We start from the raw sequence: 14393 nt of genomic DNA on the forward strand, positions 1-14393 counted from the left end.
TTTTGTTTTAATTGTTTGGAACCGTCCCCTATACATGTCCTTTGGTCTTGTCACTGGTTTTAATGGAAATATCTTAAATTTTAGAGACAGGATCTTTGACTTTGAAGTATGTTTGATGCAGACCTGCATTGACGCGTATGTATATAAATGTGTTGTTTATTTTCGTTTATTAGATTTAAAATGCATATGCAATTTATTTTCTTTAAACGTATTTATAACGGATACTTACTTATCTTTTAGAAATCCGGGTGGTGATGTTGTTGGAAAAAGAGCTGTAAATAATACCAGCAATTCCCAATATTTACATAAATAAATGTTGAGTTGTCTTGATCCTTAACCTATAGCACCATACATACTAGGCCTATTGTCCTGAGGAAAAGGATTTTCTTGTGGTTCACATCTTTCATTATTATAATAAAGATTGAATTATTTATAGCCTTTTTATGTGTAATTTTAATGGGTTTGCGAGGGGTGATTTAATTTTCAATTTAATGATGTTTGTATCTTCTAATATTTCACTTTCTGCTTTGAATGTTGGCATTTGGAGCAATATGAACTGAATAAAAGATGTTATTATGGTTCATGTTTGGATGGAAAGATTATATACACACTTGTATATAAAGTTATTATTTACTTGGCTAATGCATATATTATGTACATGTATTATGACCATTATGTATACATGATCAAACAAAAAATAATGCTATATATACCCGTTTAAATTAATAAGTTAACCCAAAAGAGTATTGTGCTGTATTGAACGATTCTCTCTGGCAAATTGGTTAATTTGATTATATTTTTGACTTACACATTGGGTAGGTTTGAATACATATTTTTAGGCATAGTTGCTCTTTTCCCCCAAAAAGTATAATAACTTGTTTTCGTGGGTTTAACTCTTCCTTGTTTGAAGATTTTTTTTTTTTGGGGGGGGGGGTCGTGGGAATTTGTTTTCATGGTTTAATAAGTCGAGTTGTTTGTATTGGAGTTTTAATATTTCGTGGTGGACATGGATTCATGGGTCTCGTCATACCACGGAAACAACAAACTTAAACCCCTGCGAAAATAAGTAATTTCACAGTATTTCGAAGTCAAATTTCTAAATCCTGTAGGTGTCTAACCTTTATACTAGGACAGAAGGAGCTGGTGCATTACCGGTATGATACTGATCAATACTTCTTAAAAGGACATTCCTTATTTTAAGGCAATCTTTTGATTCCCAAGTGATGTTAGAAAAAAAATTTATTGCAATTAACCCTTGCTGAGCAGAAAAGATTATGCAAAACGCTTTTGTTTGTTGCTACAAAACAAGTTACATGTAATTTAGATCACATTTACACTTTGTAATTAGATGAACTCCTGAACATGACGACAAGCTTTTTTATTGTTTATTGCATTGGAACAAAATTGATGCAGTATATTTACTTTAAATAATATAACTGAAGAACAGTTCCCTTGAAGGGCCCTCTGTTATCTGGAATGATTTTGACCATTTATTTCCAAATTCAGGGGTCAAGTTATTATCAAGCAGCATTGTTAAGTCATCTTACATTTGATATATTTTAAAAACTGATTTACAATCGATTTTTGGTTAAAAATACCAGTCCATCTGATTCTATACACAAATACTCTGAAGATGCTGGAGTTCCTCATTGACATCATTTATGTAGTTTTTGAGACCAGATCTTCCAATAGTCTGTTGAAATTCCGATGGGTCTAAATATTAGCTGACCCGTTTTTATTTTCTCATGAAGTAGAATTTATTCAAAAACTGCTACATGAGAAAAAGACACTCTTCTGTGGCTTGCATTGATATACTAGCTTGACATTTTTGGCTGCTTTTGACCAGGTTTTGGATGCCAATCAACCCTTTTACGGGTTATCGAAGACTGGAATCATGCCCTTGATAACAACGAATACATAGCTGCGATATTGATGGATTTATCAAAGGCTTTTGATTGCCTTCCTCATGATCTGCTCCTTCTAAAACTTAAAGCATATGGTCTGTTCAATCCAGCATTAGATTTGTTAAACAGTTATCTATCAAATAGAAAACAATGTGTTAAAATTGGTTCTCATTTAAGTGAAATGCTGGATATTCTGAAAGGTGTACCTCAGGGATCCATTCTTGGACCTGTATTTTTCAATATCTTCATTAATGACCTGTTCTTTTTTAAAAACTGTACCCTCTATGATTATGCAGATGACAATACTCTAGCAAAATCTCACAAAACATTACAAAATGTTATAAATTCCTTACAGGAGGACAGTTTATCCCTTATTAAATGGTTATCAATTAATAAAATGAAGGCAAATCCTGGAAAATTTCAAGCAATTGCAGTTGGGTCCAAAACACAAAAACAACAAATATCTTTTAACTTGGAAAATGTTATCATCAAATGTGAAGATGAAGTTAAACTTTTAGGAATTACAATTGATTTTAAACTAAATTTTAATACTCATATCTCAGAGATGTGTAAGAAGGCAGCAAGACAACTAAATGTTTTGAAACGGATTGGGAAATACTTGAATAGATTGGGAAAGCTTACCATATATCATAGTTTTATTATGTCGGATTTTAGCTAATGCCCCTTGACTTGGCATTTCTGTAGTGAGAAAAATACTCAAAAAATTGAGAAAGTTCAGTTAAGAGCGTTGCGTTTTATTTATAATGACTATAAAAGTTCATATGAACAATTATTGGAAAGATCCAAATTGCCCTCTCTAAAGACTAGAAGAATGAGATTGCTGGCATTAAAAACATTTAAAATTATTAATAAAAAGGGTCCAGTCTTTCTCCAAGATCTGGTTATAATTAGAGAAAATTCATATAATTTTAGGTATTCTAAAGCCGCAGATATTCCTAGACCAAAAACTACAAGGTATGGAAAAGGTTCTTTCAGATATGAGGCAGCAAGGATATGGAATACTCTTCCTAATGATATTCGAAACACAACATCCTTTAATTTATTTAAAAACTATATATCTACTTGGTGTGGAAATCAGACATGTAAATGTAGTTTATGTAAACACTAGTCCATGCTGCATATGTCTGAGAAGCCTTTTTAAGTGTTCATCTGTGGTGTATCTTTTTATTTCTAATATGAATTTGTTTTATATTTTGTTTTGTTTTATTTTCCTGTTCTGTGATTGTCCATATGCATGCTAGTCATATGTGTAGTTACTATCTGTGTTGCTTTCCCTGTGTTTTCAGTTTTTCTCTTCTGTCGGTGCTAGTAAATGTGCTATGCATATGATTGTACTTACTTGTGATAGTCATACATGTCAATGTTATTTGTGCTCCTTTGCTTATTTTAGTTTTTATTCTTTCCATTAGCATGATCAGTGATAGTAAATGTGTGTTCTGTATTGTGCTTTGTCAGATTCTTTCTTACTTGTGATAGTTATACATGTGCATTACAATTTCTGCTGTTATTGCTAGTATATGTGCTTATTTCCTATGGTTTATTTAAATTATGTTTTTTTACTAACTATGTATACTTTTACTAACTTTTATCTATGTAAATTTGTTAAAGTCGGTTAAAGAGCTATCATAGCTCATGTTATACTGTATATATATGCCGACTATAAATAAAATTTACTTGACTTGACTTGACATTGAGATACTAGTTAATCGACTTTTTAACACTTAACAATAGTTACTTTCATTCATATGTCGACTCAAAATATCATGAAAGACACTACAGAGTCTGCTACACCTGTTTCATGTTTGGATGTTTAACTGACTATAAACGATAAGGGCCAACTGAAAACTCAGCTGTATGATTGGCAAGTTGATGTTACAGGAATTTAAACTGCCTGGTTTAGAGTCTGCATTTCGCAAATTCTTGGCCGTTATAATGACCTTGTTTGGACTATCGTTCGGTCGTATTTTGACGTTAGGTGATTGTTTTCATACTTAAGAATTTACTCCGTCTAACTGGTCGATTCATAGGGCGTACGGCGGGTGTGAGTGGTCGACAGGGGATGCTTACTCCTCATAGGCACCTGATCCCACCCTGTGTGATGTTTCCAGGGGTCTGTACGTGCTTACGTCCTACTTGTCATTTATAATCTTTGCTGGATTTGTAAGATAGATTACTTTTTGTTATCTTAAACCTTTACATTCTGAGAGACCAGTTGATACTTTGTCAATTATAATGATTGGCTCAAGTAAAAGTTAAGGAGATACCTATTGGACGTAAATTTTCCCAGGTTTTGAATAGGTAAATAATGGCCCTACATGTAGTTTCAATGCAGGTGAACTGCATTGTTTTCACTGGTATTTTTGTTGTATTTTTAAAATGATCAGACTTTATAATTATGCTGAAGATGTTAATTCTGAATCCAGATTCAATAGTAGGGGGTTTGGAAAGTCCTTTTGTATTGTGTAAATTGAATTAGTTGATGAGAATGACATTTGCAAATAATTGATATTACATTTACATGTAATTTATATTCATTGTACCAGTATGGCAATGTGTGACTAAATGATTCACAACTAATTTGAAATAACGTAAAGGCTAGGCTCTCCTCATCAAAATACAATATTAAATCAAAACATTCTCAATATATATAATTCAATCTGCAATTTCACAATATGAACGACTTTTTCTGTACTAGTACAATGTATCTCTATTCTGTTTTTACTACAATTCTTCCATGATTAACCTCTCGGGAAAGTTGTATCAATAGCAAACTCACCACTGAATCTGACGGAGAGTTCTAGTGTCCTTTCTGACATATTTTATTTCATCAATTTTATCAAATAAACTCTGCAATATGACTACTTTAAGTATAGTCATATTGCAGAGTTTATTTGATAAAATAAAATGTGTCAGAAAGGACACTAGTTTTGCTGCATGGTTCTCACGAAAATTAGGCATCAATTTGACCTTAACGCTGGACAACCTTTTATTTTACTTCTTGACATGAATAGCATGTTGAGTACGAGTGTCACAGGTTTTTAACCTGACAGGTAATAATTTTAGTCCCTGTTAGAAAAAATATTTAGAAATGTGGAATTTTTGGAGATCATATTTTACCATAAGCCCATATTTGGGAGGTACCTCTTAAAATATATAAGATTATGTCAATAATGTAGCTTCTGTATATACTATATACTAATGAAACGGTTATAAGGAACCCACAGATTTTACCATTCCTGCGTATCAGATGCTTTCTTTGCCGGTGTAAAGACGAATAATGACCCCCGTAGAATTATGACCGGGGGTCATTTTCCGACGTTGAAAAATGACTCCCGGTCATAATTCGACGTAGAAAAATGACCCCCGGTCATTATTCGACGTAGAAAAATGACCCTTTCGCCCGTAGAAAAAGTGGCATCACCCTTAAAATTTGCATATCCTACGTGAAGAAAAATGACCCCCGTAGAATAATGACCCCTGGTAGATTTGATCAGAAATATATATTTTTTGGATTAAAAAAACTAAGAACTAATGAATCAAGAGGGACATGGATCAAAATGCTCACCTGAGGTAAATTGAAGATATAGCGACGATCTGTTGTTCTCATTTAATCTTTCAAATGTTTCTTATGGTGAATTTACAATGTACCTTAAGTGGAAATGCTTTCATTCTGATTGACTTATGTATCATTGTTTAAAAAACAAACTTTTTTTTTATTTTCGCTTATACTATCCAGAGTCGAGAGAGAGAGAGAGAGAGAGAGAGAGAGAGAGAGAGAGAGAGAGAGAGATGTTTACAATGTCTATCTACCGGTTTATTAAGTTGCGTCCGAGTACCTTTTTAAGCCAATAATTTAAATAGTGTAGATACATGTAATTTTCGGACATATAGCAAAAGTGCCCTACAATTTTTAAAATAAGAAGAATAACCTTTTTAGAGACTTCTAAAGTAACCGCTGTCACGGTAGCTCAGTCGGTATAGCGCTCGTCGTGAGTTCGAATCTCGGCCGCGACTGACCTGAGTCGATAAAAAATGGGTAGCAACTGTTCCTTCGTCAGGCGCTCGGCATTTTGAAATGAAAGTTGCAGGTCCTTCGGATGAACCTTAAAAACCGAGGCCTCGTGTCACGGCAGGCGTAAGCACGATAAAGATCCCTCACTGCTCAATGGCCCTGTGTGCCGAGTAAAGGTCTAAATTTGAGGCCCTTCACCGGTATATGAGAACGTCTCTATATGAGCGAAAAATTCTCGAATTGAACGTAAACCAACATACAATCAGTCAATCTAAAGTCAACCCGTTTGTTAATTGGCCATAAACGTCTATAATCAGTAAAATATCGAAATATGAAGCAAATGATAAAAAGGATCAAGACTAGCATGTATGCTATTGCAAGCAATAGTATGAGGGATCGTTGTGGTATTTACCGCCATTAAGTGATATCACCTATTCGAACATGTGATATCACCTTTTTAGCTTTTGAATTTGTGATATCCCCTTCTTGAATAGGTGATACCACCTATAGCTATTCAAATTAAGTATTAAATAACAACAGCTCCCAAGACTAAAGTGCATTCATTTACTCTACACAGGAAGTAAAAAGTCCAGTCTCTTTTCACTTAGATAATTATAACAGAGAGAAAGTATCGATAAATATAGCAAAACTGACTGCAAGTGAAATTTCTATAACTTCACAGGAATTGAAAATAAATGGCGTTTTAAATGCCTTGGACTAGAACGAAGGGGAAAAGGGCAGCCCGAATTTACTTATGGCCAATAGAAATCTAGTTTTTCATATGCAAACAGGTTATTTTATGGTCTTTTTTTATATACATTGTAACTTAAAAACAGAGTCCCCTCTCCTCTTTGTGTCAAATAAATGATCTTACAGAGAATCTACAGTTTATTTGATCAATGCAATGCCGACATACTAGAGGGTATGTCTCAAATTAAGTGCAGTAAGTCCATAGAAACTTATCTTTTCGTAAAAGTTTGTGCAAGAGCAATGAAATCAATTTCATCAATTTTGAATCACTGCTAAGGAAATAAAACTGCTCTTTGAAGCCGTTTTGATTGTTCATTCTTTACTTTGCATTGAAGCTAGATTGTCTTGTTTTTCGCATTCATTTTTAATGTTATAAAAAACGCAAATACTTCATATATATATAATTAATTCAAATTCGTGATATAACCAATTCAAAACAAAAAGGTGATATCACCAATTCGAATGGGTGAGATCACCTATTCAACTCAAAAAGATGATATCACTTATTCCCTTTCTAAGGAAGAAATTCTTCAAAATCATACGTCAGTTTTGAATATTTTTAATATTCCAAACAACCAAAATGAATTTGAATTACCATATTTATATTGGATTCCGAAACTTCATAAAAATCCTTACAAACAAAGATACATAGCGGGTTCCAGTAAATGTTCAACCAAGCCTCTTTCTTTACTCCTCACTAAGATATTAACAGTGGTGAAGGAGAAACTCTAAGAGTACTGTGCAACAATATATTCAAGAAGTGGTGTAAATCAGATGTGGATACTTAAAAATTCCAAGGAACTTTTGGAAACTTTGAAATCGCAAGATTTTACCAAAATCAACAGCTTAAAAACTTATGACTTTTCTACTTTATACACAACCATTCCCCAATAAATTAAAGTCCAGGCTTATTGATATAATTGACAGCTGCTTTTTCAATAAAAATGGAACTCGTAAATATACTTACCTTGTCATTGGTCATTTGCAAAATTATTTTGTTAAAAAACACTCTGATTGTACACACAAGTACTCTGAAGTTGACATTAAAAAGATGCTTGAGTTTCTGATTGACAATATCTATGTGGTTTTTGGAGACCAGGTCTTCCAACAATCTGTTGGAATTCCCATGGGTACCAATTGCGCCCCGTTATTAGCAGACCTTTTTTTGTATTCATATGAAGCAGAATTTGTCCAAAATCTTGTACGTGAAAAGAAGAAAACACTTGCTGTGGCCTTCAACTCGACATTTAGATATATCGACGATGTATTGTCAATTAACAATGGCTATTTTCATTCTTATGTCGATACGATATATCCTGGTGAGCTTGAGATAACAGATACCACAGAGTCCGACACATCTGTTTCATATTTGGATATTTTACTTGAAAAAGACGTTAATGGTAATCTAACAACCAAGCTTTATGATAAACGTGATGACTTTAACTTTTCAATCGTCAACTTCCCTTACTTATGCAGCAATATACCTTCATCACCTGCATACGGGGTATATATCTCTCAGTTGATTCGATACGCAAGAGCATGCTCTACGTATGAACAATTTCTTAAACGAGGTAAATTATTGACAAACAAGTTGATGAAACAAGAATATCAGCTGTCTCGTTTAAAGTCATCATTTCGTAAGTTCTATGGTCGATACAATGACCTTGTCAGCAAATACAATTTATCATTGAGTCAAATGCTGACTGACGTTTTTCATACTAATTGTTAGGCCATTATTTACACAGTGAATTGTCGACGGATTTTTCCGTTATTTCCCGATCATGACAAGGAGCACACGGCGGGTGTGACCGGTCGGCAGGGGATGCTCACTCCTCCATGGCACCTGATCCCACCTCTGATGTTTGGAGGTCCGTGTTTGCTCTGCTCCTATTTTGTATTGTTTAATGGACTTTTGAGCTTGAATACTGTTCGTTATCTCCATATATTTCATTATTCCAATAGGTGATATCACCTATGCATTTCCAATAGGTGATATCACCAATTCAAAAAGTGATATCACTTATTCGAATAAGTGATATAACCTATTCGAATAGATGATATCACCTATTCCATTTGAATGAGTGATATCACCTTTTCAAACAGGTGATATCACTTATTCGAATAGGTGATATTATACACTTATCCACTGGCTGTGAGTGGGATAGCTCTTTTATCAAACCCGCGACAGGGACTATTCCCCGAGGGCTTGCCCGAGGGGAATAGTTCCTGTCAAGGGTTTGATGAAAGAGCTATCCCACTCAAAGCCAGCGGATAAGCGTTTTATTATACTGATGTAAAATATAATTTCTGAGGGTTGGATTACCTGATACTAAAGTGTCATAGGCAAGACATGAAAAGTTCAAAAGAATAATTATAAAAGTTTTGAGGAAGTATTTGGAGTAAGATAACACTGCAAGAATAAGCTGAAATCCTGATGACGTCACAATGCTTTTGAAGTCATAATAACATCATCAGTCTTTAGATTTATCGCAGGAAATCAAAACTGGCGGCAAAAATTGAATGAAAGTTTTCCGAGGGGTGGATAGCACAAACTATACCCCGGGGTATGGCTTTTTTAGACTTGAAATTTTCAGACTATAGAAAAATAGTTATTTTACCTTCTTAACTTTATATAGGACATTCTTACAGAAGTATAATAATACTTAATGGCAATAAATACCAATGCTGCGCCTTATACAATAGAAATACACAATGATCCTGTAACCTTACGAAAGTTTTGTACCTCTGCGCGTTAATTCACTCGTTCGTTGTGAGAAAAAGTTTGGCCAATCGTTTCCACGACAATGGAAACAGTTTTAAAACTCTTACATGTAAATGTAAACATTTGTGAAGTTTCACAAAGATTTAAGAAGCCAACCATGAAAATATTAGTTGACAATTTTTTCCCCATGACAACGGTGGTCAGTTTTATGAACATCTAGAGTAACTGTTGATGATCGTCAATTCTGAAACGTTTCATTACGTTTATCAAAGTCATGTCCGAAAAAATGTTCAGACAAAATAATAGGTCTGGCGATAACAATATATCGTCCTGACTTTACTTTTACCAATAGACAATGTGACGTTTCTATTTTGCAATTTTAGTTTTGGGCTAACACAATAGGTCTAATAGAAAGAAACATATGCAATGATTTTAAACAAAATTTAATTGCGTGTTCCTCTAGTATTACATGTAATCAGAAAAAACGCAAGAGAATCCTTGGCATGAATCATCTCTTTTGAACTTCGTATTAATCTGTTCCGATGGGGGTCATTTTTCAACGGGGGTCAATTTCTTATAGGTTGCACATATAAAAAACTGACCCCTGGGGCTCTTTTTCTACAAAAAATTATATTTTTCTACGGCTAGGGAGTCATTTTTCGATGACCCCCCGGTCATTATTCTACGGGGGTTATTATTCGTCTTTACACCGGATCAAGGACGGAGCGATAGAATAGCGTTGATTCCCTGTCCTATCTCACCAAATTTTTTGAATGCTGGAAAAAAATGTATCATAGATCACAGGGGTTTACGTAAGGATATATATTTCCTTTTTTTAAGCTTTAAAACTTTTCACTTCTAAATCGAGACATGGATTAACGCTATTATAATTTGATTACAATATTGTAAATATGAATGCCAAAATTGGAAATTGAAGAAGGGACTTAATGGATAAACAACTCTTGATAAGAGGATGCATGGAATTGCAGCAGGAACATGTTTGAAAAGGAGTGACAAATTTTATTATATCACGTTGACCAATTATTAAACCTAAACGGGACAAAACTTTTAGACAACCAAATACAATGTACAACTCCTAAATAATTGTTTATGTTTGCCTTCTGTTAAGAATATTTTCAAAGCACTTATATTTGATTCCTCATTACATGTATATAACAGCAGAAATAGGAGGGCCCTATGGCGAACACACAGAACGAAATATACGTGTACTTGATTTTTATTCAATTCGCTGACTAACTGTAAGTAACTGTACTCAGCTTCAGAATCTCGATGGTATTTTATTTTTAAAGAAATATATACAAAAAAATCCAACGAAAACAATATCATGACAATATAACAACAGAATAAGAAAGTTAAATAAAAAGGTTAAGAATTTGAAATTTATTCAGAACAAAGTTCTGCTATATTTCCATCGTTAAAAATCAATTAAACATATTTCACTCTGTTTTAAAAATTATATTCATTATTATATTGTTTTCCCACTGAAATTAAGATAATTTTTGTAATTCAAATCTTTTCCAATATTACATCGAAGAGAAGGACGAAAATGAAACGAATGCAAAAACTTCTTCATACATAGAATTATCCATGCTGCAATTTCGATGCAAGTTAATTCTGATTATTTTCACAAGTATGGTCACTGTTAATACAGTAAGGGTTTGGTTGGTCAAACAGATTGGTCTTTGGAATACCGAATACCTACAGAGAAGAATGTCATGCTGACAGGAACAGGCATCGGTAACCTTACAGAACCAACAATCTGTTTGCAAAGAAACATTTGACGGAACAATGGTAAGAAGCCTACTAGAACAGTGTTCGATTTTTTTTCCAGTACAAAATTAACAAATAGCTGTTTCTGGTTGTGATTTTAGGTCATACAAATGAAATACATGTAGCTTGGTTCATGGGAAAATATATGAAACTTAAACTTCAAAGGCAAAGTTTCAAGCAAAACAAAATTTAAACTATCAAATTAGCAGTTTTCTGGTTCTATCCACAACACCCCATCGATTGCAATCTCAAAGATTCGAGCTTATGACATCAGAATTTGGACGACGGAGTCCTTTGGTAGTCATTACAGATTGCAATTTCAATTTTTAAGACTAGACTGTCGTAACGCCACGGATGCTCCATTCCTGGATAGGAAGTCTTCTTCACCATGTCTGGGACAAAATGCACGTTGATCTAAACTCACATTTATGCACAAAATGTGCATTTATAACTAAGATAATAAACAGAGACTGCAAATTGTAAACTGCACATTTGTAGCCGAGATAATGATTAAACATTGTGAATTTTAAAATCTTTTCCAAGTTCAAAGGTGGATAACTCTGTAAAAAAGCATCGGACCACGACCAAATTCAATCTTGTCCTGTATTTTCTGGTAAAATACCTGCATATGCAATTCCAACCTTTGACATAGATCCCTACAAAAGTAAGAGAGCGGAAACTGAAAATTTCTTATTTTTTTTTTTAAGTTCAAGGGGGATAACTCTGTCAAAAATCATCGGATCACGGCCAAATTCAAACTTGATCTGTATTTTCTGGTAAAATACCTGCATATGCAATTCCAACCTTAGACATACAACCCTTCAGAAGTAAGAGAGCGGAAACTGAAAATTTCTTATCTTTTTTCTAAGTTCAAGGGGGATATCTCTGTCAAAATCATTGGACCACGACCAAATTCAAATTTGACCTGTATTTTCTGGTAAAATACCTAAATAAGCAATTTCAACCTTATACATACATCCTAACAAAATTTAGAGAGGGGAAAATGAATTTTTTTTTTCTAAGTTCAAGATGGATATTTCTGTCAAAAATCATCGGACCATTACCCAATTCGAACTTGACCTTCGTATTCCTATGACCTATCCATATCATATGTCAAATTTGTTGTCGAGATAATGAACGGAAAGTCAAAGATGACGGAATGATGGAATGACGAAACAGAGTAACGCTATATGCCCCTGGCCATTTTATAAGGGGGGGGGGGCATAAAAAGCATAATTTGATGAAGCGGTTCTTCAAGATGCAAAGGTGATTTTTTTTTGGCACAGCATTATTTTTATTGTGGCATCTGTTTAGGAAACACAAAGTGATAATTGTTTATGCAACTAAGCGTGCTAAATACGAAAATCTTGTAAAGTGCCTTTTTAAATCAATTAATATTATTTGTCTTGTAGATAATTTAACGTTTAATTTTAGACTATTTTAATCTCCAGAAAAAGAAAAGTTATTTATTAAAATATATTTGGAAATTGCATCAATTTGCTGGAATCGTTTTTGTTCGTTTTTGTTTGTTTGTTTGTTTTGTTTTTGTTACGTGAATTATAATTATAAAGCTTATTTGATTAAAAAACAGATGGAAGAAATTGAGAGTTGTTTTTGAAATACGTACATGTACTAGTGTAGTGGTCAATGGCCTCATTACTTTCATTGGATGAGCGGTTATCTGGAAATAGAAAATCATACAACTTATTAAACAGAGTCACTTATCACCAAGGAAATGCTGAACAATGTAGTGTGATTTGTATTACTTTAGTTGAAATGTTCGAGGAGATTTGATCTTATATACACAGTTACAGATAGCTTATCAGTTTATATTTGAACTGTCACCTTATGGAAATAATATGCAGCAAATCGCAGGTAATCAATATTTCGTCATTTTGTTAAAAGTTTTATGTTCATCCAAAAAGACTATACTTTTTCAATCTCTCCACATGAATCTATGTATGTGTCTATTTAAAAAACGATAAACTTAACAAGGTAATCCGGGGAATTTCTGATGATTCATTTTTATTTGTTTTTGACAAAATAAGTTGATGAAAAGCCTAATAAGTTTGTGACCATTATCTTTTACTCAAAATCAAGCGAGGTCTTTTTTTTTTAGCTATGGACAGTATTGAAATGAATATGAAAACGATTTCATACCATATGAATAAGTGACCTTGACCTTTCACCTTTTTACCTTAAAATAAGTAAGAATTTTTTTTAAGTTAGAAAAAATCCTGATCTTAAGTGTCATTGCAAAAGCTTCCAGAGAACTAACGTTACCATCGATCTGGAAATAAGTTAATTCAATTTCTTACCTTGGGCTTTGACCTTTTGACCTAAAAAACAATAGGGGTCTTTTTTTTAAGTCATAGGAACTTATGGTATAAGAGTTTGTTACAAAGAATAACTGATTTATTGACTTATCATCCAGAAACTATTTCATACTATACATGTATATGAATTTGTAACCTTGACCTTTCACTCTAACTGGAGTCTTTCTTAAATTAGAGTCATCATCTAGACTAAAGTAATCATCTCGAAATAATTTTTTCCAATACATGTACATGTATATGATTTTCTCACCTTGGCCTTTGACCTTTTCACCTCTAAATAGATAAAGGTCTTTCCTAAGTCAAGAGGAGTTATAATATAAAATCTTATTGCAAACGCTAAAGAACTTTTAATGCTACCCTCCTCAGGCTTAAGTGTTACAGACAGACAGAATGACGGACAGATAGATACATGGACCCAAATTAATATCCCTGGCTTTAGCAAAAGAGAGGAAAATCACCGTGGTCCATCATTAGTTTGGTGGAACGTATAAATAACGCTAGGGAAAACGTGTCTTTTATAAAAACCTGTTCGAGAATCAGTGTGAGTATATACCATCATTAAGCTACTGTTAACCCATCTCTAACTCCTTAAAGCCTAAAAGGTAGTTTAAAGGTGGCTTAAAGATGGATTATAGGTGCTTAAAGGGGCTTGGACACAGATTTGAAGTAAATATTTTCTCAAATTTTCTGTATAATATCATGACTTACATGTTGCTATAGCATTTCACACGAAAATATAATAAAAGCGTGTTCAGAAACTTCTTTTATCTGGAAATTATTGAAACTACGAATTTCGGTACACATCCTTGCACTTTCACAAAGTGAATTTAATCCTTAAGTAAGAAAAGTAGAAATTT

At 33.4% G+C, this 14393-nt stretch overlaps 1 protein-coding gene across 3 annotated transcripts in view; it reads left to right on the forward strand.

The window, feature by feature from the left end:
- LOC133197237 (trehalase-like) overlaps window positions 1-352 on the forward strand; it is a 36419-nt gene extending 36067 nt beyond the window's left edge. For all 3 annotated transcript variants that reach the window (XM_061333169.1, XM_061333168.1, XM_061333170.1), the window contains 2 exons: window positions 85-135; window positions 241-352. In XM_061333169.1, coding sequence (XP_061189153.1) covers window positions 85-135; window positions 241-313 — 124 coding nt within the window. In that variant the 3' untranslated portion in view covers window positions 314-352. The remainder of the gene's footprint in view (window positions 1-84; window positions 136-240) is intronic.
- Window positions 353-14393: the final 14041 nt, after the last annotated feature.

This window comes from Saccostrea echinata, unplaced genomic scaffold (assembly GCF_033153115.1).
Source record: "Saccostrea echinata isolate AGI-Se365-2 ecotype Australia unplaced genomic scaffold, CSIRO_AGI_Sech_v1 ptg000030l, whole genome shotgun sequence".
Classification (NCBI taxonomy): domain Eukaryota; kingdom Metazoa; phylum Mollusca; class Bivalvia; order Ostreida; family Ostreidae; genus Saccostrea; species Saccostrea echinata.